At 53.7% G+C, this 27,521-nt stretch overlaps 1 protein-coding gene across 5 annotated transcripts in view; it reads right to left on the bottom strand.

Annotated features, from left to right (window-relative positions):
* The window catches only part of SEPTIN12 (septin 12), an 82,142-nt gene that overhangs the window by 19,882 nt on the left and 34,739 nt on the right, over positions 1-27,521 (bottom strand). For 2 of the 5 annotated variants that reach the window (XM_073362595.1, XM_073362594.1), the window contains exon 3: positions 3,150-3,344. In XM_073362595.1, the coding sequence (XP_073218696.1) occupies positions 3,150-3,344 (195 nt within the window). Of the gene's footprint in view, positions 1-3,149; positions 3,345-11,235; positions 11,380-13,369; positions 14,068-18,153; positions 18,224-27,521 lie in introns of those variants that run through there. The other 3 variants (XM_073362598.1, XM_073362596.1, XM_073362597.1) reach the window with 3 other exon arrangements.

Below are 27,521 nucleotides of genomic sequence, written 5' to 3'. Positions count from 1 at the left end.
TCAATAGCCATGGCCCTGTGTTTCCAACACACATGATTTTATCACAAGTCTCATTTTTCTTAAAGCTCCAGCTCCTGGAGCCATGGGATCACATGGGAATCCCAGCTGTCATTAAACACTAAGTTCCTAGACCTCAGAGCGGCAGAGAAAAGCTTGCAAAAGTGACCCCTAAAGACTCAAAAGCCAGATGGCAAATACCCTCCCTAAATGTATTATTTTGAAATCTCATGATTTTCGAGGCCTGACTCGTGATTTTGGCACGTAGGGCTGACCTGTTTCTACTCTGCCTCTCCCTGTTACAGGTCATGCAGAGAAAAGCCAGAGTGTCCCTATCCCAAGTCCTCAAATCTAGCGCCAAGCACAACAGGGCCAATCTGGGCCCTCGGAGTGGTAGCACAATACAGATATTATTAATAGTCTATCGTCTGGGCCCGACATTACCACAGCCATGTGCCGGATGCTCTCGCTGATGGTAGGGGAAGGAAGGATGCTCAGCGCCTGGCAGGAGGAAGCCTTTTAGTCCTTCCACCTAAAGTCAGAGTCAACCTTCGGCCAGCTGAGGGGCAAACTGACACCTTGCAGGGAGCGTGAGGGCTGCGCCTCATTCCCATGACAGCATGTTGCAGTCACCTCATCTTTACTCCAGAGGCGTGGCCTGCCCAGACTCCCGATTAGCATACAGTGCGTCTAGGTGGGTTGAGGAAGCAATGCCCGCTCAGACCAGTTCTCTCTATAGACCTCAGCTTTGGATTAAAGACAAGCAGTGTCGGCTGCAGTTAGCCCGTAGCTGGACTTTCTACAGCCATCCTTGATGCAGTGTCCCAGGGCCCATCCTGGGATCTGACTCTCCCATTGCTTGCTCTGTTCCCAGCCCTTCCTTCTCATTTCCAGCCTCACTATCTCTCTAGCCAGATGGTCACACTCCCCCGGTTATTAGGATCCATTGCAGAGCTGTAACACTCCCTCCGCCCCTCTCAGAGAGAGCTGTTCTGGCTCCCAGCCTGCTCATCCAGACGCCTCCTTGGAAAGTGCAGCCCGCTGACCTTGGTTTAAGCCCATGATATGTGAATGCTTCTGGCTTCCCCTCTGGCCCCTGGCAATCTCTCTCCGAGTATGCAGGCACCACAGGAATTCCATACAAGTGCCCTTCTCTCCCGGAGAAGAAATCCGCATGGAATTTCGTAGCTTTGAGAACTCTTTGAACTGTTTTTTGGGTTCCCAGTGGTAGCTCAGGTTCCCAGCCCTTCTCCCCCACCCCGCTGTGGGCACACACTTTTGTTATCTAACCAATCCCAGCCCTTCCCCCGGCTGATTCTTTCTTGACATGTTTTTTCCAGCTGCAGAGCACACCCAGGGTTCTCTTCATAGAGGGCAAGATCCTCAGCCGGAGTAAAGCGACAGTGACTCACTGTCTCCACTGAAATCAATGGAGCTACAGCAAGTTAAGTCAAAGCTAGGCTGAAATCATTGTAGTGCAGAAGCTCTGGGCCAGAAGCTCCCAAAAGCTATTAATTTGTACTGCACTCAGACCCAAAGGTCCCAGGCCAGATCAGGGCCTTCTGGGCTAGGTGTTGCACAACCCCCCAGAGTTCATAATCCAGGAAATGGGACAGATCCAATCAAACCACCCCTCTGCCATCTTCCCCACACTGTGTATGTGCTTCACTCTGCCCACTCTCGCTTCCCTTTTCCATGGCCTGTCATAGACAGAGAGCAAACCCTGAAATACCAGAGCCAGCCAGGCCAAGCCGTCGGTGCTCGCGCTGGGTTTGAATTTAGGCAGCAGGATTTCAGCTACGTCTTTCATTCTGACACCACCACATTACTGGCCCTAAGTTCATTGGCCTCCCTGCACACTGCGCCATTGCCAGCGGGCTGGGCAGTTCCCCGGACCGGTCTGAACAGGCCTCGCCGTGCATGCAAAATGGCCGGTCTCCCTGGAGCTCCACGTGCACATTCGTGACTATCCGAGCTGGGACAGTAACTCGGCAATCCCGGCTTGTTTCCTCTCGGTTCTCTGTCTGCGAGCCGGGCTTTAAGGAAGCAGGGGGCAGGCTGAGTGAAAGCGAGCATTTCACATTGGGGTTTTCCTCTCGAGATAGACATCTTCCCATGGGCACCTTACCCAAGCCCTCCCTCTCTCCCCTCCCCCACTCCTGCCCAGCACCCCCACCTCAGTATTAAGGAAACAAGTTGCAAATACAACTTGCTGTCCTGGGAAGGCTGCTGCAACCTGGTTACCACGACCCCAGGGCCGTGTCTAGGTTCCTCTCCCCTCCCAGCCCCCTGAGCTCCAATTTCTCTGCATCTCTGAAGAAACTGATCATTCCTCTCCTACGCCTTTGCTCCCCTTCCAATATTGATGCAAGCTGAAATAAGACCACATGAACATGGCTCAGCTGACAATGAGACAACAGCTGAGCAGGGCCTGGCACAGTGCTGGGTGTTTTTATCAGCCTAGTGAGTCCAGAAAAGGCTCTGGGAACCCTGAAGTCCTGGACTGGGGTAGGAACTAGTAGGAAGCATCCCTGCTAGGTGGAAAGGGACAGAGGATGTCATGCTGTGATGGATGCAGAGAGAGAGGGTAACTAGCACACAACATCCCAGCAGCTGAAAGAGGGAGAGAGCAGAGAGGAGACCCTTGAGAGAATGACCCCCACAGACAGCGGGCGCGAGGGACATACACATCTCCCAGCAGAGAGAGAAGAATGCATGCCCCACCACACGCAAAGCTGCAGCCTTCACTCCAGGAGGAAGCACCTGAGCTGGGACAGGGCCCTTTATTTACCAAGAAGGTGTTAACACCACATCCCAGGCATCCTCTCTGCCCTTTGCCAGCTTTGCAGGATCATCAGAACTGCTGCCCTAAGCTGGGGGCTGCATGGCACCATGTGACACAGGCCAGGAATGCCTGTCAGCTGCCTGTGCCTCCCTCCCTCTGCCAGGCGCCTGCTGTGACCAAGGTGAGAACAGAGCCATGGTTCATGTTCACAGAGCACAGCAATGGTGTTAGATCCTGGCCAGGTGACAGGACCAGCTGGGACTCCAGCAGTGCGGGTTTCCCCACCACAGCGCCCCCATCAGCATCCCTCTGCAAAGCCCAGAGAGAGGGGGAGCAGTCCACCATGGGAGTTAAACCCAGCGCTCACCTACAACCATGAGGTTGAATTCGAAGCCTGTTTTCATGGTCTTGATCCTCATCTGATCCAGCACCGCCTCGATGCCCACGTAGCCAAAGAGCTCCAGCCCCACGTTGGCCGGGTTAGCATTGCGGGGCGTCTCCTCGGGCACTGGCTGGACGGGCTGCCCCTCCATGCTGATACACCCTGGCTCCAGGCTACTCCCTGGTAGGGGAAGGAGATTCCTGAGTTAGATACTTGGCGGCTTCACCAAGTGATACAAACAAAAACACACAAATGCGTTGAGGTTAGGAATAATCTAAAAATCATTAGAGCCAACCCCTGTGCCCAAAAATAAATTTGTTAATAAGGATTCTAGAGCAGTGCTTCTCACCTAGGGGCACACATATCCCTGGGGTTAGGCAGGTCTTCCGGGGGACTCAACTCATCTAGATCAGTGTTTCTCAACCTGGGGGAGGGTCATAGGATGGGTTTAGGGGGTTGCAAGTGCAGGGCTGGCATTAGGGGGTGGCACCTCTCTTGATGAGCTCATGACCTGGACCACTCTGCAGCTTTGCAGCTAGTTTCCCAGTCTGTCCTCCAGGAGCTGTACAGCTGGCCCCCATCTACCATGCTTCCAAGAGCAAAGGAGAGGATGGCAGAGCAGGGGGCTGTGCTGCACCATCTGGGATTCTAGAGGACAGCAAAGAGGCCTCTGAAGAGAAGGCCAAAACTGCAGAAGGCTTCCAGGAGATACCCACCCTGAAGGGAGCACAGGTCTGACTGCAGCCTGTGTGTTTGCTCTGTCAGTCTCTCGCCTGCTCAGAATCCACCTGAGCTCAGCCCCAGCCAGAGAAACAGGAAGGGCAGCAGTGTCTGGCAGGATCCTCCCCGTTCCACACACCGTGCCCTGCCACTGGCACGCTAGAACCAACAGGACATCACAAAGTGCCCTGTAAGTGCAGAGGCTCAGAGACTGCCGCGGGTCAGGCCTTGCTCCAGCTTGCAGCTCAGGAGTCTGAAAACATTCATTTTGCAAAAATGGCTGAGGAAGTGAAACTCCCCCAGTCCCGTTTACGCTTTCTGCAGGGCCTGGCTGGTTGGAGACAGTCTCTGGAGGCCAGCATGTATTTACATATCTGGAGCTAACAGCAGGGGGTTAGCAGGTAAATCTAGAGATTGGGGGCTGAGGCTTGGAGTGAGAACTGCCTTAAATCACGAGGTTCTGTTTCTGTCACCACCCCCACAAAGGGGCCCAAAATACGCGCTGCCGTAAACCCTTTCTGTTGTGCGCAGCACCTCGACCATCCTCCCCGCTGTGACGTACTAGGGCTGTGCTCAGTCTAGTTCCAACGGTCCCACCACAGGCTGCACCCCAAAGCGCCTGGGCGCATGGTACCCGATTGTTCCAACCCGTGGGCAGGGCTGGGATTTGGTGCGATTACCCTGACAGGCCTCCACAGTACGTGCAAGCAGCCCAGCCCACTGTGTGCAGCAGCAGTTTCTCAAGGGCAGATTCTCCAGGGGGTGCAAAAGCCACAGGAACCCACTTTGCAACTCGGCGATAACGGAGTATCAGCAGTAGAACCCGACTGGCTACTGCGCGGGGAGCAGACTGGGTTAACGGGTGGAAGGGGGCTGAGGATCCCAGCACAGATTGCCCCGACATCAACATGGGAGACTGGTATTCTCACCGGGGCATGGCCGTTGCTACCAGGTAGCAAGCACAACCTGACTCATTTATTACATGCCTTATGATAGCATGTAGGGGCTGCCAACCAAGCTTGGAGCCCTGCTGCGCTTGGTGCTGTACAAACACAAGGAGGTCAGGGTCTGAATGAGTTCGCCCTGCCAGGGCACATGGCCAGCTGGCCACACAACCACAGCTGGGTTCGCAGATTGAGGATTCCAGCCACATGAAGGATAATGGAGAGTCCCATGGAAGTGCCATGGTGACGCACACAAAGCGGGAGGGCGAATATCCCAGACACTACCGTCAAGTCCAAGCAGAAACATAGGCAGCATCTAGTTCCTCTGGTGCCAGACGATGGACTAGAGAGCACACTTCCCCCACCCTGGCTCAATCTCAGACCTCTATGGCTCTGTGACCAGCAGAAGGGCGGTGACGGTTGGTGACAGGACCAATAAAGGTTTCCCATCAATGGCACACAGGAATGTGCCTAGCAAAGCAAATTAACCTTTACAACGTGTCACCATTGGATTGAGGAGGAGCTTATATTACACGTATTACAGTAGTACTGGGAAGCCTCCAATACACTCACATTTTGCTTGGTGCTGTGTCTGACTACCAAAGGCACTAATATGCCCCCCTCACCATAGTATCTGAGCCCCACACAATCGTTAATGTATTACCCTGTGTAGGTAATAGGGCACTGCTATTATCCCCATTCGACAGATGGGGAAACTTTCACAGAGAGGCCAAGGGACTTGACCGAGGTCACACAGGGAGCCTGTGGCAGAACCCAAAATTGAATCCCGTCTGCCAACTGCTGGGCTAGCACCCTAACCCTGGGCCCATTCTTCCCCTCCCCACTTCGCACACTAAAAGAGACAGTCCCTGCTTTTGCTGAATTAGAAGACACCCCCCAGCTTTAATTTATACCCAGGATGCCGGGCCATAGCAAGTGAACATTTTATTCTACAAACACTGCCTGGCAGAGAGAGAGAGCACAACAGGACCCAGATCCCGCCCATACGCCAAGAAACCCTCGTGCTGCAGCCTCTTCCTGTAGGTGGCAGGTGAGGTCACAAGGTACTCTGGGGACAGGATGCCTGAGCACTCAAGTCTCCAGCTCTGGACCTGAGATTTTTACAAGTCACTAGAGACAGGCATGAGGCAAGACTGCTGAATGCCTTCTGGGCCAGCCTCTGCCTGACCAATAACCAGATCGCTTTGGCAGGATATTTCCTTGTTGGTGCACAGCACAGATGACTGACACTCACGCCCAGAGCCACTAGGAGGGTCTCAAGGATAATCACTGGGACACATAATACCTGGGTGCTCTCCTGCCCCCTGGGGCCCTGTGCCTCCTGTTTTGGACTATCTTCTTGGTGGCCCTTAGATGCAGCTTGTGCTTCTCACTCCCTTCTATCTACAATGATGCATGGGTCAGATACAGAATAGTGTGAGAGAGTAGCAGCCATCGCACAAATGTGGCATGATCACTGACCATGCAGCAAAGGGATCATGACACAGGACAGCAGTGGCCCCAGTTACTTTGCACAGTTTTTGCTGTTTGCTGCAGCAGAGGGGGAAAGGCATGGGGCTGACCGAGCGGCGTTTGCAGTTTTACTCCTGAGCCTTTGCACTGTTATCCAGATGTAGCGTGGGATTTGGCTCCCTCCCAGATTATGGGTTGTACACACTGGGAGAAAGAGGGGATGTGGAGAGAGAAGCGCCTCTTTCCAGCTGCCCTGGCAACCTCTCAGACACAGCCAAGGCTGGGACAATGGCTCAGAGTTCATCAACACATGCTTCTTGAGTAGTGACAAGCTCGCAAGATCTGGCTAGGGGCTTGGGGCGCGCCGAGAAGCTTGCAAATTTAGCCCAGGCGCTCTAGTGCAGGAGTCAGGAGAGATTTCATACTGAGGCAGGGTCTGGATTTTTTAAACAGCTCGGTTCAGGCTCAGATGCAAATGCTGCGTGAAAAGCTCTTTGCACTGGATTTCAGAGTCATACTGAAACCAGATGGCTGGCATGTGGGGAAGGGAAACATATGCACAGGAGTCACCAAACTTCTAAGAAGTTGGCATGGAGCATTGGGAGCTCCATGGAACAGGCTAAATTAACAGCTCTGAACCTGTCTATAACCTTCAGAAAAGACATAGCGTGGGCAAAAGCAGTGCACGCTTCCCCCCCACCATCTCATTGATGGGCCTCAACTCTGGGCCAGTCAGGCCCTGTGCCAACAAGAGCACTTAACCCAGCATCATGGATGGCACTTTGTGCTGGGAACACTCACCTGCCAGAGAATTAAGACCTTTGAATCTCAGCCTACATTTCTGGGTGCCTACCACAAGTCAAGCCGCACAGTACAAATGCTGGCCAGACATATGCAGCCATGAAGCCTCTCCAAACCTCAGCCCACGCCCTCCCTAAACAAAGATGGGCTTGCTCTGGCAGATCGAAGGAGCAGATTCCAAACCTGAGGACACCTCTTGGAAAACATACTGTTGGTAGCTCCCTCATTTATACTGGCAGTGTTCAAGCACCACAGCAGATCTCAACTGTGGCAGTACATCATGGCGTGGTTTCCAGGTCCGAGACCATATAGCGCTTCCGAGGTTAAACCCAATGCCTTGAATCCCACCTGGAAGCCGGTACACCTCCCAGAGCACTGATTTAATGAAAGTACGGAGCAGGCTGTGGGATTCTGCACTAACTTCAGGTTCTGGATGGTCTTGGGGTGCAGCCCAATGCAGAGCACATTACAGCAGTCTAGCCTCAAGGTGACAAGGGTGTGGATACTAGTGGCAAGGACCCTGCTTCAGAGACAAGAGGTCGCATTCACTTCGCCAGGTGCAGAGGAAAATACCAGAACTGTTGGCCAAAGACACATCCAGGAGGGGCCCAGGATCTAACACTGCGCGAAACTCAGGCACCTGTTTGACAGACACGGTCCCTCACTCAAGCCAGCCTTCTCTTCTCTGGACTGCGTCACAGCCGGTAAGCCCTCATCAAAGGCCTGGCCTACAGAAGGGTTGCTTTGGTTTAACTACTAGGCACTACTTTCAATGGGTACCTCATTGTGTGTGGACACTCATGTTAGTCTACACCTGGTTTACATTGGGTTAGCTTGCACCTGTACATTTAACTAACTCAGTGTATCATCACAACTTTAGTTTAAGTCAGAACAATTTCTGTATTTAGAAAAGCTCTAAGGAAAGCTCATCTAGCCATTGGCTATTTCATTCTTCTGCTCTGCTCAGGTCAGAGGTGAGAGATGCAGAGCTAGGGGTCAACAGCAATCCAAGGCCTGTTCATTAACTCTCCCAGCAGCCTCATATACACATGGAGCAGAAGCAGTGACAATGTTGGTCACCGGGATCCCTCACAAGACAACGCCTTGGGCAGAGGAATGACTTCCCACTGCTATTCTGAAAGGTAATGATGGATCCTCTCCCCCAGGTCTGCAAGTATGTCAGCAAAAACCTCATTATGAATGGCATCAAAGGCTGACAACAAGTCTGAGAGAACTGGCACAATCAACTTGTTTTCCTCCATCGTTAGGAGGAGATCATCAATGAATTCAGCTGGTGCAGTTCCAATCCCATACCTTGATTAACTGAAGCTAGCAAGTCTGAGATACCAAGAAGCCACCAGAGTTGCCCCAGCGCACACATCTCCTTGTCTAAACATAGGAGACGTGCCATAGGTCAGTAGTCAGCCAGATTGTCAGTGTCAGAAATTGGTTTCTTGAGCATGGCCCTCATCGTCGATTCCTTAAGAGCTACGGGCACTTGTTGACAGCCTTGACCCACAGTGGATCCCGTACTTCCCCGCGAGCCTTCACCGGCAGGAAGGACAAGGCTCCAGCTCATGACTTGTAATGCTGGCACTTTCGCCACCTCAGTGAGCGACACCCGCGGCAGAAGACGATGCACTTTTACTTCCCTCAACACACAGCGCTGTTTCCACGGCGTAGACAGCTGGACTCAAACACATTTCTCTGCAAAATTTTTCTTGGTGGGAAAAGTCGGTCGGATAACCCAGTGGACGCAGCGAGGATTCGCCAAGCTATCTGCCACTCGGGACAGTTGTGTGGCTGCTATGATGGAAGTGAAGAAGCCATTGCTTCCTGTACAGCCATAGGGCACATGTTCCATTGGACTTAGCACAGGACCGCTGCCACCAGCATGCTAGCTGTCTCCCCTCTTACAGGTCATCAGTAAACCATGGTGACTGTGAGGGCAAGGCCAGCACAGAGGATATTTCAGGGCCACTGGAGCAATGAGGGGAGGGATGAAAGACAGATGATGAAATCCTCAACCATCAACAGAGTGGCCTGATTGAACAGCCTTATCTGTGGCGTCAATGGTGTCCTCAACCTCTCAAGGTGGGCCACCAAAACAGGCCATTGGCTTTGTAAGGAGTGGTGTGCCCCAACCTCAAAACTAAGAGACCACGCCGGAGGTCCATGCCGGAGGGTAGCATCAATGCCTCCTCCAACATGCGCTCCCAATTCAAAACCAGACCCAACACAGACAGTCTTTCAAGGGAGCTGACAGCCACTCAAAGCAGTCCAATTGCTGTTCTGGCAGTCACGGAAATCTGAACCATGCCCGGATTGTCATCTACCTGGACATTACAATTATCTAGCACTGCTAGCCCTTGGCTATTTAATCACTACCGTCCCAACGAGGCGTCTGCAGGGTCATCTTGATTATGCACACAAAGACGGGGCCTCATCCTTTATCAAATCCAGGATGGCATTAACTGTGCTAGCCAGCAACTCAGCATTCAACAGCCCGAACAGCGAACCAGAGCCTTGCTCGCTAGCACCTTGCACTCCTGGGAATTGATACCCCAAAGGAATTGAGTCCAAACGTCTTGCCTTTGATTTACACCTCTTGCACTGACAAGTGTGATGGTTTCTTCCTGTCTCCCCTCCCCTGCACGCCACAGCAGTGAGGGGCACAAGCCATCACACCAACTATTCCCTTGGGTCCTCCATATGCCAGTGCACAGCAGCCTTGTTCAGCCTTCTCCGCTGCCCAAAGGTGCTCACTGGGGGGTGGCAGCTAGGGGCCTGAATAAGAACCCCCAGGGCAGGTAACAATGTCCATCATAAGCAACCACCAGTCCCACAACTGTCCTGCCCAACCCTCTCCATGTAGACCAGCGCCCAGCACGGCCCCTCACTCACCATCATGGATAAGAAGCAGAAATAACGAAATAATCCATCCATCCCAACCCGCACCCAGGCAACCTGCTGGTCTCTCACCCCCATGAGTGCCCAGCTCCCTTTCTGGGGGTCTCACACCAGCCCCAGCCACCACTCACCCAATACTCTGATCTCAGCCAAACAGTGCTGCTAGAGGGGCTACCTAAAGGGTTGCTGAGTTTTGGGTTAAGGACAATAAGGACCAGGCCAGCCCACAATGCCTGGTGGCTCCATAGTACCAGTATGGCAGACCAGCACAGGTCATCAGTCCAGGTGGGAATTCCAGCCCAGGGTCTGGCTAAACATGTTGCCCCTGTCCTCATCTTAAGACCCATACACCAAAATTCAAAGCACCCATCTCAATGCATAGTCTCCAGGGGCAGGCTAGATTACTAGGATGCCAGGTGGCTGTAGGGAGGCTACAGGATGCTCCTGCTCACCTGCTCACACCTGCAGATCAGGCGGGACTTGTTCTGCCTCCCCCCCCCCCCCACCCCATGGATCTTCAGGCAGTAGGACAGATGGGCATTCAGAGCAATAAGGACCAAGGTGTGGAGCCATCTTAAATGAGCATCTCCAAAGGGAGAGAGGCGAGTGTCCCAGGTCCTGGGGGAGGCTGGGAACCATGCTGCAGCAGGAGTGAGCAGACACGTTCCCTGTACCCTGACACCAACCACGGGATTCAGAGACCTGACAGCCCCGAGAGGACACTGGGGACACCAGATGGCAGGCAGCATGGGGCAAAGAAGAGCAGTGCCCCTGCTAGGCTGCTCTACGGTTCCAAGGCCTGCCAGGGGAGCATCCCCAGCCTGTAATCAGCCACCTGTGCACAATGCACACCCCGCATAGGCACCTGGCACGCACACAGATTTCCACAAGGTAATCCCCTCTACAAGCTGAGCTTCAGGACCCCCTCCCACCCCCCCGCCACCAGACCCATCTCCCAGCTGTGACTCCAAGGGTAGCAGCATGTGGGAGATCACGGCTCCAGAGCTATTCAAGGGCTGCCCATTAAAGCCCATCCCCCCTCTAGCAGGGCTGCCCCTCATCCCCAGCAGGGATGGGCCCAGGACTCCTGCCTGCTTGGAGGCAGAGACAAAGGGGCTGGTGAGCAGCGCGGAGAGAAGATTCAGCATCTTTCCTCCTCCCTGAGCTCTTTGTCTACCACCTCCATAGTTCCTCCCCCAACATTTCCACTGTCTGAGTCCTACCTGTCTGTGAGGTGCCGAGATCCCCAGCCCAGGGCTACAAGGCAGCCAGTGCAGGGTGCTCTCCGCTCCCCAGCTCCATGGGCAGTGCGCGGAGCATGGACAGTCCCTTTCCTGCGGGTTTGGGAGTGCAGCGAGGCTCCCAAGCTGGTCTGTCAGTACACAGAACAGTCCCCTCCCCTCTGCCAGCTCCCCCACAGGGATCAAGGCTGTCACACATGACCCGCATGGTAATAATCCTCCCCTCCTCCCCCCCCACCCGGGATTCCCTCCTTCAGCAACAAACCCATTCAAGAAGTTTGCCCAACTGCCCAGGCATGCTCAGTGTCGCGAGCCAGCCTGGCTGGGAGCAGCAGCGCGGCTGGGCTTAGAGAAGAGCTGACCAGTATTGTTGGTCACAGCCACTCCAGCGAGGGCCTGCTCCTGGCATGACTGCTCACAGGGAGGCAAGCCTGGTCTGTCCATGCAAAGCACAATTTTCCAGCCACCTCCTTCCTCCCAAGGGGAAATGCAGTCTCCGTGGCCTCCAATGCTCTCTGATACAGGATGTCGACAGGTGAGCTTTGGACTAGAAAACAGCCCCTGTGCTGCCTTGTAGTTTTGGTGCCACAACAAAGAAGCCCGTGGACCACGTCGGTCTCCTACTGCGGAGCTCAGGCTGCAGGGCACTTCGACGGCTGACTAGCTGAGGCTCAGCTCCTCACCTGCTTCAAATGCTTTGGCTCCAGGGTCCCGCGTGGGGCCGCTGGGGAAAGTCAGAGTCCTGCTCTGCCCCTTCCCTGCTGCAGCAGCTCCCCCTGCACCAGCCCAAGTTCTCTGATCCCTTTTAATAAGGGTGCACGACTCTGGTGGCTCACTGTTAGCATCCCCGCAGCAGCCGGCAGCCGGCAGCACTTCTCCCACCCCCAAACACCCAGCAAGCTGCCTTTATCCCAGCCTCCCCCAGTGCTGGTAGGGCTGGTGGTGGCAGGGGGAGGGGAGCATGTGCCCAGCACCTGATGTTAAGGACCTCTATTTGCTGTTGGTTCCAACAGCATGAACCTTCTGTGCAACCAACCACTCCCCAATCCCAGCTACATCCCAGAAATACAGGGCATGAGCAGGACATGCGACTGACGAGGACACACCAGAGAAGTGACACTGTGAAAGAGGTAAGAACAAGGAAATCACACCTGAGAGTCCCCCAGCCCCGCCAGAGAACAGCACACAGCTGGGCTGGCCCGGCTGCGGGAACTTGGAGAATCAAAGGCTGAGCTGCTCTCTAGTGACTTGAGGAAACAGGAAACCCCAACAAGTGCCACCTTCACCCCAAAGCGGCACTTGTTTAACCCATCACCGCTGGTCCTCCACCACCCCAACTACCTCCAGACAGTTCTAGAATGCCACTTGCCCTGTTGCTCTGCCAATGGCTGCCACGTTTCACTGGAGTGAATGCAATGTTAGGACACACCTGCTTCATCCAGGAGCACATTGCACCTGGGTGTGTGGAGTATGGTAGGACAGACCAAGTGATGGGTGTGCCGCATCTCTATGCACCTGGCAGTGCAGCAGGCAAACTGCACCTGGGTACACCGTCTCCCCCAGCTGCGTGGCAGGCTCATTGCACCTGGACATTGCATGTGCCAAGAAGTACCACGCCAGGTAAGATGCACTGCACCTGTGCAGACCCAGTAAGGCATAACTGGCTGCACGACCACAGTGGAGAGCAGATGGAGCTGGTAACTACCCAGACCCCAGAGGAGAACGAAGGACATGGGTTCACCGCTAGGTAACAACAGGCCTGAATTACCTATACAGTCCTACAGGGATCTCAGACCACACTGAAATCACACTGTACACGTCAGCCAGGGCTGCAGGCAGCGAGCAGCAACCTGCAGTCAATGGGTCTCTTCGCTGACTGGCTTCATGCCTCAGAGCCTTCTTGGCTGGGGTAACCTAGACCACATTTTCAGCTTGCCACCGCACGAGGGAGAAATGCCACAAACAGAGATGGGCCAAACCCCCAGAGCCCCGCAGAGGCCTCAGGGGGGAACCCAATGCACTTATTCGTAAGCCCAGTTTCACGTGGTCCACAACTGCCTCCACCCCGACCCCCCCCCCGAGGCAGCAGGGTTAAAAAGAGGGAGAGGACAGTTACCTCCTAGGCAGAGCAGGGCCGTCTCTCCAGCCCCCTATGCACGCGTGGGCTGCTCCAGGGGCAGAGCCGTCCGCTTCTCGTGCGTGTGACGCTCAGGCCAGAGCGGGTGGTGGCAAAACCGATGCTGCGCTTCCTGCTTGGTGGTTTCGGCTTCCTATCAAGAGTGCTGAGCTGTACTGAGCTCGTTGTCATGGGAACGAGAGCCGAGGGTGGAGGGGAACGTCACTGGCACCAGGAGGGGTTCCAACGTGGGCTGGAGAACGGTAGAAGCAGCAGGGCAGCAAGGGGTGCAAGGATAGGGCTAGGCAGGGCAGGGCGAGAGACCAGCACCAAGCCTGCATCCAACCGAGGTGCTTCCGAGATCATCCCACCAGGAGCCTCTTCTCCAGCCCAAAGAGCCTGACTTGGAGCTTGGCACGCCAACATGGCATGGCAGCTGCGTTTGAAAACACGCTGCTGAGCTCTTCAGGATCAGCTCCCGGGGGAAGATGGCACACTCTGCAGATGGAAAGTCCTCTCCTAGGCGGACACTAGGCCTCTCCCAGCTGCTCTGTCAGACTTCTGAGGCCCTTTCCTTCCCACCACAACAGCAGGGAGAGCCTGGGTTTGGTCTCTGCGCAGGAAGCTTTCTGCAGAATGTGTTTATAGCTTGACATTTGCCTGGCTGGGCTCGGGCGCAGTGACTTTTTCAGCCAACGATAAGCCATTAACCCTCCCGCCCTCAGAAACCCTGCAGCTGCAACCCACACCATCCTGCCTCTGAACCTCTAAACCTCAGCTCACCCCACATTGTCCCTGCCACACATCTTCGTGAGCAGCGGCAAAGGGAGGGAGCGTGCAGAAGGGCCTTATGGGAGAGGCAAGGAAAGAAAAGAGCAAGGAAAAGGTTTAAAGAAAGAGAGGCAGCGCTGGGGATGGGGAGCTGGCGAACAAGTGGCAGGCAAGTTCAGCCACCCTCTGGCGTCTCCTGGCATGGAAGGCGCAACAGAGGAACGGACTACATTCCTGCCATTGTGCCATGGGTGCTGAGAGACCCAGCCATGAGGAGGGGAATTCCACTCCGCCAAGGGCCTGTTTGCTCAGGGCTTCCAGTTCTCCACTTTCTCACAGCTCCAAGCAAACATTACAGCCCTGGGACACAAAGTAGGTGAAGCTCATTGCAGAGCACTTCAGACAGGCATCATGCTGATGGGTATTTACCCTGGGTTGCAGGTGCCCCAATCTCCCAGTCCTCACCCACCCCCCTCCTGTAGATTCAGGCGCTTTTCCCCTCATTAGACTTGGAAAAGCAGTAGGAGCAGACGTACAGTGCAAGACACTGGTCTCTGACTGGCTACAGGGACAGCCATGTATGCAGTATGATAGCAAACAAGCCAAAGGTAGCAGGCTGTAGAGCACGGCCAGTGGGTAGCCTCAGCGTGTGTGCACGGAGTAGTGTTGTGCGAGAAGTTCCATCTCTGCACTGCCAGAGGCTGTGTCACTGTTCACATAATGACCACGAACAGGAGGGAGGGAAGGGGATTTTGCGCCAACACGTGCAAAGACACCGTATTTTGATGCAGATGGCAATCTTTGGGCAAGTGTGATTTCTAATGCTGACATTCAAAGATGAAGCCAAGGCAATGGTTGAGTGGGGGAAACTTTTTCCACTGTCACTCAGAGAAAGAGGGATTTCCCTCAAAATTGGACTGGGTTACTGATCATCTGGCCATTTTCACAAACTGGAAGCCAAATGGAATGCTGTTGTGAATATTTCACACACATCCATGTGCATGCAGGATACATCCAGCAAGCCTGTGCCCTCTGTCTTCTTGATAGGATAAGGTGGCCTTTCCAGGAAGGAAGTTTCAACACCAGTGCCTTCAGGCAGTAACTGCTACCAGCTGTGACAACACTGAAGGAGACCGGGACTGTCTAAACCGCACTCCCCTACCCACTCCTGCTCCATCAACACAGCAGCCAGAGTCAACCACCCCAGGAGCTAGATGGGGAAGGAATGAGGGCAGAGGAGTAGTGACCCTGTTGGTACAAGGACGGTGGAACCTGGAAGGAACACCAAGGGGAGTCTTTATACTAGGGCTATCGATTAATAGCAGTTAACTCACACAATTAACTAAAAAAAATTAATCGCAATTAAAAAAATTAATCACGATTAATTTCAGTTTTAATTGCATTGTTAAACAAGACTACCAGTTGAAATTTATTAAATATTTTGGATTTTTTCTACATTTTCATATATATCTTGTATGCTGTGTCGTAATTGAAATAAAAAATGTATATTTTGATTACAAATATTTGCCCTGTAAAAACGATACACAGAAGAAATAGTATTTTTCAATTCATCTCATACAAGTATTGTAGTGCAATCTCTTTGTCCTGAAAGTGCAACTTACAAATGTAGATTTTTTTTGTTATATAACTGCACTCAAAAACACAACAAAGTAAAACTTCAGAGGCTACAAGTCCACTCAGTCCTACTTCTTGTTCAGCCAATCGCCAAGACAAACAAGTTTGTTTACATTTACAGGAGATAATTCTGCCCTCTTCTTATTTACAATGTCACCAGAAAGTGAGAATAGGCGTTCACATGGCACTGTTGTAGCCGGCATTGCAAGGTATTTACATGTCAGATATGCTAAACATTGGTATGCCTCTTTATGCTTTGGCCACCATTCCAGAGGACATGCTTCCATGGTGACGTTACAAAAATAATGTGTTAATTAAATTTGTGACTGAACTCCTTGGCGGAGAATTGTATGTCCCTTGCTCTGTTTTCCTGCATTTTGCCATATATTTCATGTTATAGCACTCTCGGATGATGATCCAGCACATGTTGTTCATTTTAAGAACACTTTCACTGCAGATTTCACAAAACGCAAAGAAGGTACCAGTGTGAGATTTCTAAAGAGAGCTACAGCACTCTACCCAAGATTTAAGAATCTGAAGTGCCTTTCAAAATCTGAGAGGGACAAGGTAGGGAGCATGCTTTCTGAAGTCTTAAAAGAGCAACACTCGGATGTGGAAATTACAGAACCCAAATCACCAACAGATACCTCTGTTGGTGGCATCTGACTCAGATAATGAAAACAAACGTGCATCAGTCCTCACTGCTTTGGATGGTTTTTGAGCAGAACCAGTCATCAACATGGACGCATGTCCCCTGGAATGGTGGCTGAAGCATGCACATCTGGCACATAAATATCTTGCAAGGCCGGCTAAAACAGTGCCATGAGAACACCTATTCTCACTTTCTGGTGACATTGTAAACAAGAAGCAGGCAGCAGTATCTCCCATAAATGTAAACAAACTTGTTTGTCTGAGTGATTGGCTGAACAAGAAGTAGGACTGAGTGGACTTGCAAGCTCTAAAATTTTACATTGTTTTATTTTTGAATGCAGTATTTTTGTACCTAATCCTATATTTGGAAGTTCAACTTTCATGATAAAGAGATTGTATTAGGTGAATTGAAAAATACTATTTGTCTTTTTACAGTGCAAACACTTGTAATCAAAAATAAATATAAAGTGAGCACTGTACACTTTGTATTCTGTGTTGTAATTGAAATCAATATATTTGAAAATGTAGAAAACATAAAAAATATTTAAATAAATGGTATTCTATTATTGTTTAACAGTGCGATTAATCGGAATTACTTTTTTTAATCGCTTGACAGCCCTACTTTATACCCTGGGTGGTTCTCCTAGCCTTCCCACCTATTCCACTGCCCAGCACCACCGCACATACTTCCGAGTCCTGGGATGGACTAAACGGTCACAAGGAGAGAAAGTCTGGGAGGGGGGTGACAAGAGAAGGGCAGAGAAATCAGAGGTGGGGAAAAGACTGGGAGAGGGCAAAGGATGGGGGGGGGGATGATGAAGGGGGAAAGACACTGAGCCCAACTGCTCCCACTCGCTCATGCCCATGGAGCAGCTCACCCAAGGAGCTCGCAGATTGCAGCTCCTATGCATGCCACAACACCCTTTGCCCCCAACAGCTGATCACTGCCGGCAACAAAACAACCCAGCCCCAAACTCTTACAGGTGTCAGCAATAAGGGAGGGAGGGGGAGAATCCAGGCAAAGAGCAGCTCCCAGTCTCGCCTAGAGCATGGGGAGGAAGGGATGGCAGAGCTAAAGGTCATGGATCCTTTCTGAATGCACCACCCCTTTAAGGGGCTTAATTAGCCCCTTCGGTCTGCTGGGGTCCCGGGTGCGGGACACAACTCCTCCGCTGCAGTGAGTCAGTAGGGAGACACCTGAGCCCATCAGCAGGGGAGAGCAGCACACTCCTCTGGGCTGTGACCTTAGAGGAGGCGGACGTGAGGATGGGAAAACCCCCACCCTTTGCTCAGTCCCAAAGGTGGTTAATCACTGTTCAAATGGAGTATTGGGGCGAGGCCGGCTCCAAACACCAGCAGCTGAATGGGAACCCCTGCAGGGCCCCATGGGGAGGGGACAGGTAGTCTCCGGGGTCCCCTCGTCCCAGCCTGGGGAGGGGCAACTCGTCTCTAATCCCCTGAGAACCCCTCAATCACACCAGGGCAGATTATCCTTCAGAGCACCCCTCTATCCTACCTGGGGGAATTGTCTCCCTGCCTGTCTGTCCCCCCAAGCCCCTCTCTCCCCCTGAGCCCCTCTGCCCCCAGCTGGGAGGGGTGCCCATGCCCCCTCTCACTCCCCTCTCCCCCACAGGGATGTGTGTCCCTGCCCCTGTCTCCCCCAAGCCCGCCTTCCCCACACTCGCTCCCAGGACTAGACGGCTGCTCCCCACCCCCCGCTCTCTTACGTTATGTCACAAGCCAAGCGTGGCACTCTTTCCTTGCCCAAACAGCCATGGAACCTCGGGCCCAGCTGGTACTAACTGAACTCAGGGAGACTGGAGATGGTGCCGGGGCGGGACCGGAGCACAGGTGATGCAACGGTTGCTAAGAAGCAGTGAAGTCACATTGGCCTCTCTTAAAGGGATACTGCCAAGTCCCAAGAAGCTGCAAGCACAACAGTCCCACCCAGGGCCCACGTGCAACGCTTTGTACGGCAAGTGCCACAGGGGACTCCTCTCTCTCCCTCTCCAGTACCTCTGCTGCATCCAAGCACCCGCCACCACCAATGTGACAAAACAACCACGCACAGGGGAAGGGAGACACCACCTTGCAAACGTGTAAGGGTGTTCAAAAACTTGCGGGACTGACTGAGAAGTAAAAATGCAGGAGTCCTGCAGCTGCAGCAATGGGATCATTAAAAGCACGCACGCATGTGTGGGTGTGGGTGCGAGAAAGGAATAGCCACCTTCCTTTTTCTGCCATTGTACTGATGCCTCTTTTAGTTGCCATTTCAGTTTCCAAATGCCTTGACCGGGCCCACTGGCTGCAAGGGGGCTGCGATCAGGGTTAAAGTCAGGTACGTGCCAGTGTAACTGACACTGCCCAGAACTGTGTGACTGTTAGAGGTTCTTGCTTCTTGGGTCTGGTGCAAAGGCAGGATTTGGTGGGCACGGGGTACCATGTTGGCATCAGGAATTTGGTGCCCCACTTGCTGTTTGGTCCTCATCGGCTAAGTGTTGATTGCAGGTAGTGGAGGGTTGCTCTGCATGCAGGACGTGCTCTGGCAAGCCTCTTTATCTGAGCCAGGGCTGAGTAAACAGCAATTCTCACTCTCAAGCTGGTTAGTCTCTTTCTATTCCAATCTGTTTAGAAAGGGGAAACACTGGCTACCTGCCCCGCCCTCTCCCTGACAAAAGCAGTGGCTATGCCTACTCGGGGTAGCATGACTCTGTGGTTAATAATACACGAACACAGGGGTGGGAAGTACGAGATGTGGGTTCTCAGCGCAGCCGCTTGCTTTGTGACCATAGGCAAGTCAGATGTGGCTGTTAATTTTGGGTGCCCAACTTGAGACAACCGTAAATCTTTACATACGCCTCTTTGCTTATCTTCTAGACCAGAGGTGGGCAAACTATGGCCCGCAGGACCGTCCTGCCTGGCCCTTGAGCTCCCGGCCGGGAGGCTAGACCCTGGCCCCTCCCCCGCTGTCCCCCCTCTCCCACAGCCTCACCTCGCCATGTTGCCAGCGCTCTGGACGGTGGGGTTGCGAGCTCCTGCCGGGTGGCGCGGCTGCCAGTCCTGCTACTCTGAGCGGCATGGTAAGGGGGTGAGGAGCAGGGGGGTTGGATAAGGGGCAGGGGATCCTGGGGGGCAGTCAGGGGACAAGGAGTAGGGGGCGGTTGGATAGGTGTGGGACTCCCGGGGGGGCTGTCAAGGGGCTGGGGTGTGGATAGGGGTTGGGGCAGTCAGGGGACAGGGAGCAGGGGGGTTGGATAGGAGGTGGGGTCCTGGGGGGGCAGTTAGGGGTGGAGGGTCATGGGAGAGGGTGGTCAGGGGACAAGGAGCAGAGGGGGTTGGATGGGTTGGAGGTTCTGAGGGGTGCAGTCAGGGGGTGGGAAGTGGGCAGATAGGGGGTGGGGAGGCTGTTTGGGGAGGCACAGCCATCCCTACCCAGCCCTCCATACAGTTTCAGAACCCTGATGTGGCCCTCAGGCCAAAAAGTTTGCTCACCCCTGCTCTAGACCAATGGTTCTCAACCCTTCTGGGCTCCGGACCCATTTGTAAATTGTTATGGCCTGTCGTGACCCCATAAATAGTCAGGGGGGTGGGGCGGTTTTGGTCGGGTCCTGCCCAGCACTCACCCCACAGTGGCAGCTCCTATGCTGTGGGGCTGGCTGGACTTGGCTCTCCACTCTGGATAGTGCAACTCTGGGGTTGCAGCACTGCTCAGGTTTGGCCCAGCCCCCCCGACTGGACCAAATTTGTGAGAGTGGAGTTGTGTCCTGGCTCTCAGGGTTGCAGTGCCATTCACTCCGATTTGGCCTACTTGGACTCCTGTTGTCATGACGACTGGGCCAAACCTGCGTGGTGCTGGGAACCCGGAGGTTGCAGTTCCTGGAGCAGGGAGGCGAGCCCAGTCAGCCCTGTGGGACAGGAGCCTCAGGAGCTGGCATGCGACCCTTTGAAGCATTCTGGGGATCCAATTTTGGATCCCGGCCCATGGGTTGGGGCCGTATGTGGGAATATAGCAATTACCATTTCAGCTCAGCCCAGCTACCTAGTGCTGTAACCTGTCTTCAGCAATGGTCAATGGCAGAAACCTGAGAGGAAGCAGTTTCTGAGCTTCTAGAGATTGACCCATTGTGAGTATCCAGCACATGGCAGACACAGGCAGCTCCACTGTGCAGGGAAGCTCGGTCTGAAGGGTGAGGTGAGAAATGGGAGCAAAGGCAGGAAGGTTATTATATGTAACAAAATCTTCTGGTCAGCCCCGTAAGTGTCACCCGGTCCTGCGAGACCTGCGTGGAAAATCCCGCTTTCATTCACTATGTTCCACAAAGAAAGTACCCTGCTTCGGTCAGTTTTGTGTAGAGGAGAGAGGATCTGGGCATGCTCTGAACACAGACAGATGATAGTGACCCTTCACATCTAATGGCACTTCACATCTAAGCACTCTGCAGACATGGCTCAGGGGAAAGTCCGAAAGTGCCCAATTTGGCCAGGAAATGAGGTGTGTGCCGCGTGTGTGTGTTGTGTGCGTAACTGTGTGCATCTGTGGAACTGTGTGTATGTTGGGTGCGTTTGTGCAGCTTTGTGTGCTTGTTGTGTGTGTGTCTGTAGCTGTGTGTGTGTAGCTCTGTGTGTGTTGGGGGATCTTCAAACTGGTGCAATTCAGGAGTGACTCCACTGCAGACCATGGAATGAGACAGGTGTAAAAGTGGTGTGAGAAGCTGGCATTTCGCGCAGTCCTCTCACATTACCCCTCTAGGGAGAGCACCCCTGGGGTGGATCTTCTCTGCCTCACCTTGCTCCCCTAGTGGGAAGGGTGCCCATTCGGGACCACTGGAAATTGGGCGCTGGGCTCTGAAGCTGGCATAGGGAGGTGTTTTAGGGCAGGGTCTCAGGCAATGGAAGGAGCCAGACAGGGCCTGCGTAGGTCTGTGCTCTGCACAAGTGTGCCCAGGTCTACATTCCAGGCCTCGGACTCACTCGCCCCGCCTCACTGGGCTGTGCTGAATTCTCATTCGATGCTACTCATAGCTCTAAATTCTCCAACCAAACTTCCCCTGGTCAGGTAAATCCCAGCACAGAAACAGCCTCCTCCTGCTGACAAGTCAGAGGTGACGAGGACTAGCCAGAGGGGCTGGTGGAGCAGGGAGTTCCCTGCTGCACTGGTGAATTCCATCATGACCTTCTTCCACTTCTCAGAGCGTGGGAGGGGAATTTGAGGCCCTTTCCATCCACTCTGCCCTGGGTTTCCCCATATTGCCCAACAGCCTTCGAGCCTGGCCCATAGGGACCACTTTGTGTTGGGGTGAGAGGGGGAGTCAGTGTTCATAGCCCACTAACCCGATCGTCATTGGCCATCCAGACCACCACATCCCCTACAGGCCAAGGTCAGCTTTTTTTACACCCCCCCGCCCCCCCGCGTGTCATTCGAACACAACAGTGCAGTCTGCTGGGGGCTGTAATACTCTGGTCTATGTCTGGTTGCTGGGCTTGCGTGTGGGGTTCAGAGGGCTGTGATGGACAGACGGTCAGACTAGATGACGGCCTTAAACTCTGTGCCTATAACTTTACCAAGCAGGGGTATCCAGACAGCCTTTTGGCATCCTCCCCTGAAGACTGGCCCTTGCCAAAAGGCTGTCTGGATCCCCCTGAAACCAGGTCACTTGGGAAAAGAACTCCCAGGACTGGCCAGGTGGCAACCTGGGCCAATCACACGGGAGTCTGGAAAATGAGAAGAGCATCCCCTTTGTTGGTGTGCCAGGTGGGAAGCCACAGCCGCGCGAGCTGGCACCATAGGGGGCTTCGCCCCTTACTGCAGGCGGGGCCTGTCGGGAAGGCTGAGCCATGGCAAAAAAGGAACGTTAGTTCGTATAACGGTGCATGTCTGAGACCAGATGGACCATGGGGTGACCCTTCAGGAGCAGCGGCGCTCCGGCGATGCCGTCTTAAAGGCAGTGGAGCTCAGAACGAAGGGAGCCATGGGGCTAAGGAGGGTGCTGCATGTTCTCCTTTGTCCCCCGCCCCACTAGGCTGGAGAGTGGCTGTTTTAAGCAAGCTGATGCGCAAGCTGCCGGGTTGGGGCAAGGAGCAGCCGCGGCTCAGAGGGGAACCTGGGATGCCAGAGCTGATCACAGCGTCAGCCCCCTGTCACCCTGCTGCTGGGGGGTGAATTAGCTCTCCACGGGTGTTGTAAATCAGCGGAAGAACTCCTGCTGACTAATAGGGGAGCAAAATTGAGGCCATCACTGGTGACTCTCTTTCCCTGGTTGCAGCTAGTGCCACGTACTGCTTCTGCGCAGCCCACCCCGGCTCTAAACACATGGCTAGTTATTCCACCACAGCCGACCTCTCCACTCGCTCTCCCAGCTCGCCATGAGAGTCGCTGCTCAGAAAACCAAGCCCCAATGGATTAGTGCAAGCACCGCGACTAAGGAGTAACAGCTGTGGAACCCACATAAATCCATCCAAAAGCTGCTCATTAAGAGCTAATGTCGCAAAATAATGGTTCCCTATGGACAGACCCGTTCAGGGACTAATTCGAGCTGTTTTATTTTCCAGGCAGGAGGTGAGTAATCCCAGGGCCACATTCTATTACAATGATTTAATCACTGATGAAGGTTTAATCAGCGTGTGATCTACAGAAGCCCTAAGATTATAGGAACACAAATGGGTGTTTAGCCCAGCCATCCTTATCACTGTTCCATATCCAGTGTCCTAGCACTGTCTAGTGGTCAGAGCACAGGACAGGGAGCCAGGAGATTTGGCTCACCTTGGGTGACCTTCCCCGAGGGCCTGCTCCTCAGAAGTGCTAAGCATCCATGGCACCAATTAAAGTCAATATGTGCTGCAGAAACTCAGCTCCTCTGCCAGTCAGCCCCTCAGCACTGGGACATCAGTTTCATTCTCTGTAAAACGAGAAGACGACTCCTTCCCCAGCAGCGTCACAGGGCCTGACTGCTCCACAAGTGTGTCCAAAGCACCTCAAGGAGCTCCCCGTAAGCCTCCACAGAGCTCCCTCGTTTGGCCTCCTGCAAATCCCTCCTTAAAACTCTCCTTTGCCATGATGCTAACACAAAACTGGCCAGTGCTTAGGTGCCAATACCCCTGCCTGTCATGCTGACCTGTGTTGTCTCATTGTTTCCTTGTGCTCCCCTAACTGTATCCATCAGTTGTCGCTGTGAGGTCTTTGGGGCAAGGAACTGTTTGTACAGCACCTAGCACAACGGTGTCCAGGACGGGCTAGGTGGTACTGCAATACTACTAATTAATAACAATGGCTGAGATGATCACAGCAATCAAGCTGCTTTCCAGTTAGCTGAAGTCTCTTTTCTTCTCATTGTATTAACTTTTATCACGTGCTGTTTGTAAAGCACTTTGAGAAGGTGAGATGCTTTGTACGTTATTTATATAGGATCAATAAGTCAGAAACCAGCCACCCTGCACGGCCTGGCACAGATGCCAGTCGTCCAATGTGGCCTGGCACAGAATCCAGCCATCCCACATGGCCTGGTTCAGAATCCAGGAGGCAGAGGCCAGCATTTTCAGAAGGGCTCACCCAGCTCCATAAGTGAGGCCAGTGGAAGGTTAGAGGTAGAAAGGCAGAGCAGAGAGGCAAGGAAGAGAAAGAAGAAACACCAAAATAGCTAAGTACACTTCTCCTCTGAGGGTCCACTTCCTCTTGGTGCCTCTAAGGAGCAGAAAGCATTCCTAAACCGTTTCAGTCAAGCCTAAGTAAATCGAGAGGAGGGGTCCCCTTTACACACCCCACCGGGCGTGATCTGTGCCAACAGCCACCTCCCTTCTATCATCCCACTCGCACTGGGGCAGGGCCTGCTCCATGCCTGCTGGTCACTTCTAGTCTGTTCTCACTCTGATGGCGGTGTCAGTTTATGCCTATGAGGAGCTGGACAAAGCAGCCCACATCAGCCCAGGAATATTTGGGCCTTTCCTGGTTTTGTAACCTGAGCCAGAGGAAAGCGGCTGACAACTCCCATATGTTTAGAAGGAAAATGGTGACCAGCTCAGCAGTTTGGCAAGAGAGGAAGATTTTTTGGTAGTGCAGGGACAATGCAGGGTAATAGATGCTCCAAGCACTGGTATACACAGAGCTATTAGACCCATGGCTCTCTGCATGCAGCGGGAGAAATGGAGAACTCTTGGGAGGTTTGATAAAGTTTTTAGCTCACACTCCCTCGCTTTCCCACCACCCATTTTCACAGCTGAGCAACTCTGCTCTTTGCAGGACTGGATGGGAGCAGAAGCAGAAGTGAAAACTGCCAAGAAAACTGCCACACTTGAAGCAGTGCTGGCCTGGCAGGAACATGAGAAAACTCACGGAAGTCAAGTACCAGGCTCCTGTACCGTCCCCTTTCTTGCCCGGAGATTTCCCGCCTTTCAATGGGATAGCTACCTCAGACGGCCAGGAGAGACTTCAGCTTAATGAGATGCAAGCCATTAGCAATCCAATTCCAGACCCTGCTATAGGTGGGGGGTAGACTGAAGATCTGAGGTTGGAATCGGTACTGGAGAACCGAGGAACGACATACAAATAACCCTTTGGTCCCATCATCATTTTATCGCCCCCTTCCAAGAACACAGACCCGCCCCCACTGCTCAGCATAGTCCCACCTCACTGCAGAAGCAGGCATCGTCCTCTACCTCAGACAGCCCATGAGCTCCCATCTCAGCAGTTAGGGCTTTCATGTCAACTGGGTAAAATGGGGGCTTTGGCCAACAAGATGTTTTGCCAAGAGGGGAGCGGAAATTCCAGCCCTGAGCCGCTTGTCCTCTTCCCCCGCTATCGCGGGAGCCCCAGGATCTTTGTGGGCGACCCTGACACAAGAAGTGGAAGCGAAACATGGCCTGCTGCCCCATTGCTCGGTGTGCTAGCTTCCCGGGGAGATGAGCAGGCCCAAGCCTGCATCCTGAGCAGCTTTCTCGTGCCTAGAACTTGGCTACTGGAAAACGAAATTCCTTTGTCTGTCTCAGGGGAACTGAAAGGCCCAGGAAACCTGAGTGGCCTGGAGGATCAGAATGGACTGGAGAGTCTCTCTCCTCTAGGATGCTAGCTTGGCCTGGATGGGATCCAGATGGGAGAGTCACTGATAGTTGCTTTCATGTGGTGGCTGTCTGGTGGCCTGGATGACATAAGCTTGTTTGCTTCCTTCCAATTCTCAGCAGACATGTGTCCATATGACAAAAACCATCCTCATTGTCACTAATTGGGGGGAGGCTAAGGGTGGAATGGGCCATGGAGACTGCACTATTCTCTCTCTCGTAGAGGAGGGCCCTCTGGGGTAGGTCTGAGGCACCTTGGAAAGGAAGTGTGAGGAGCTTGCAATGCTGGCTTCCCCTGCTTGGAGGACCAAGAGGGGACAGAAGATAATTGTTATTCATCAACAACTGATCAAAGAAACCCAGGAGCAACCCTGAGATGTGTTAGCAGCAATGGATGTGTCAATCAGCCATCACAAAGGTCAATGGGCAGCACCAAGGCAGGAAACCCCAAACCTGGCCCAAACGGAGTGGACACACTTCCAGCCCCACACACTCCCAGACAGCTGGGCGAAAGGACAAATCTTTTTTGGCAAAAAAATAAAAAATTGCAGATTCAGTGACACCAAAACATCTTGCCAAATTCATGGACGTTTTACCAATACCTAAGCTGGACAGCTAGAGGCTCCCCGTGCATGCAAAGAAGGGCTAAGGTTCCTGCTGAAGCTCAAAGCTGGCTTGTTCCAGTCCCAGAGGAATCGGGAGGAGGCAGTCCGAATGTATGCACTGAGCCATGCCTGGAGGCTCTCCCTCTGGAAAGTCCTGTGGGGAGCCCTGTGTTTGGGAGAGGGCAGGAACAGGTATGCTCAGGGACCAGGAGGGCTGGCGAGGGAGGAACAAGCTTATTCCTAATTTGAATTGGACCCAGGCATGCGTCTAAGGAATCTGCTATAGAGCCAATGTGGCCCACCTGTCATTGTGCGGGTTTGTTTATCTCCAGGGTTCAGGCAGCTGGGATTTGCCTTTCTTCAAAATCAGGGGTTGTCCCTTATCAGAAATTTGTTTAAAGAGTTTCACAGCCTCCAGAGTAGCGCAGGGACCAGAGGTGAAAGTAAGCCGATACGCCCCGGTACGGCATACCGGTAAGAGCCAGTGTGCCGTACCAGGACTGGCTTTCCCAGAGGGCAATTTAAAGCCCTGGGGTAGCAGCGGTGGGGCTCTGGCGGGGATTTAAAGAGCTCCAGAGCTCCAGCCGCCACTACCGCCCCGGGGCCCTTTAAATCACGGCCTGAGCCCTGCTGCCCAAGCCCTGGGGTAGCGGCGGTCGGGCTCCGGAGGGGATTTAAAGGGCCGGGGCGGGTAGCGGCAGCTGGAGCCCCAAACCCTTTAAATCCCTGCCTGAGCCCTGCTGCCCGAGTCCTGGGGTAGGTGTGGGGGGCTCTGGTGGGGATTTAAAGAGCCCCGGAGCTCCAGCCACCGCTACTGCCCCGGCCCTTTAAATCCCCTCTGGAGCCCCGCTGCCAAAGCCCTGGGGTAGCAGCAGCGGGGCTCTGGTGGGCATTTAAAGGGCCTGGGCGGTAGCGGCGGCTGGAGCCCTGGGGCCCTTTAAATCCCCGATGGAGGCCACCCACCGCTACCCCAGGACTCGGGCAGCAGGGCTCAAGCTGGGATTTAAAGGGCTCGGGGCTCCGGCAGCTGCTACCACAGCGGAGCCCCAGGCCCTTTAAAGCTCTGCCAGAGCCCAGAGCCCCGGGGTACCGGTGGCAGCCGAGAACCCCCAGGGCTCCTCAGTGATTTAAAGGGCCTGGGGCTCGGCTGCGGTAGCGGCAGCTGGAGCCCTGGGCCATTTAAATTGCCCCCGAGCCCCGGGGCTTCCAGCTGCCTCTGCAGCTGGGAGCTAAGGGGTTATTTAAAGGGCCCTGGGCTCCCAGCTTCCGCTACTGCAGCTGGAGCCCTGGCCCTTTAAATCAAGATTTAAAGGGTCCGGGGATTTAAGGCCCTGCCTCTTCCAGTTGAGGCCACGCCTCTTCTGGTTGAGGCCACGCCCCCTGCTCAAGACTTGGGGTACCAGTAAGTCCTCTAACTTACTTTCACCCCTGCCAGGGACCTG

Source organism: Lepidochelys kempii, chromosome 10 (genome assembly GCF_965140265.1).
Source record: "Lepidochelys kempii isolate rLepKem1 chromosome 10, rLepKem1.hap2, whole genome shotgun sequence".
NCBI lineage: Eukaryota > Metazoa > Chordata > Testudines > Cheloniidae > Lepidochelys > Lepidochelys kempii.
This window is presented reverse-complemented; position numbering and strand designations above follow the sequence as displayed.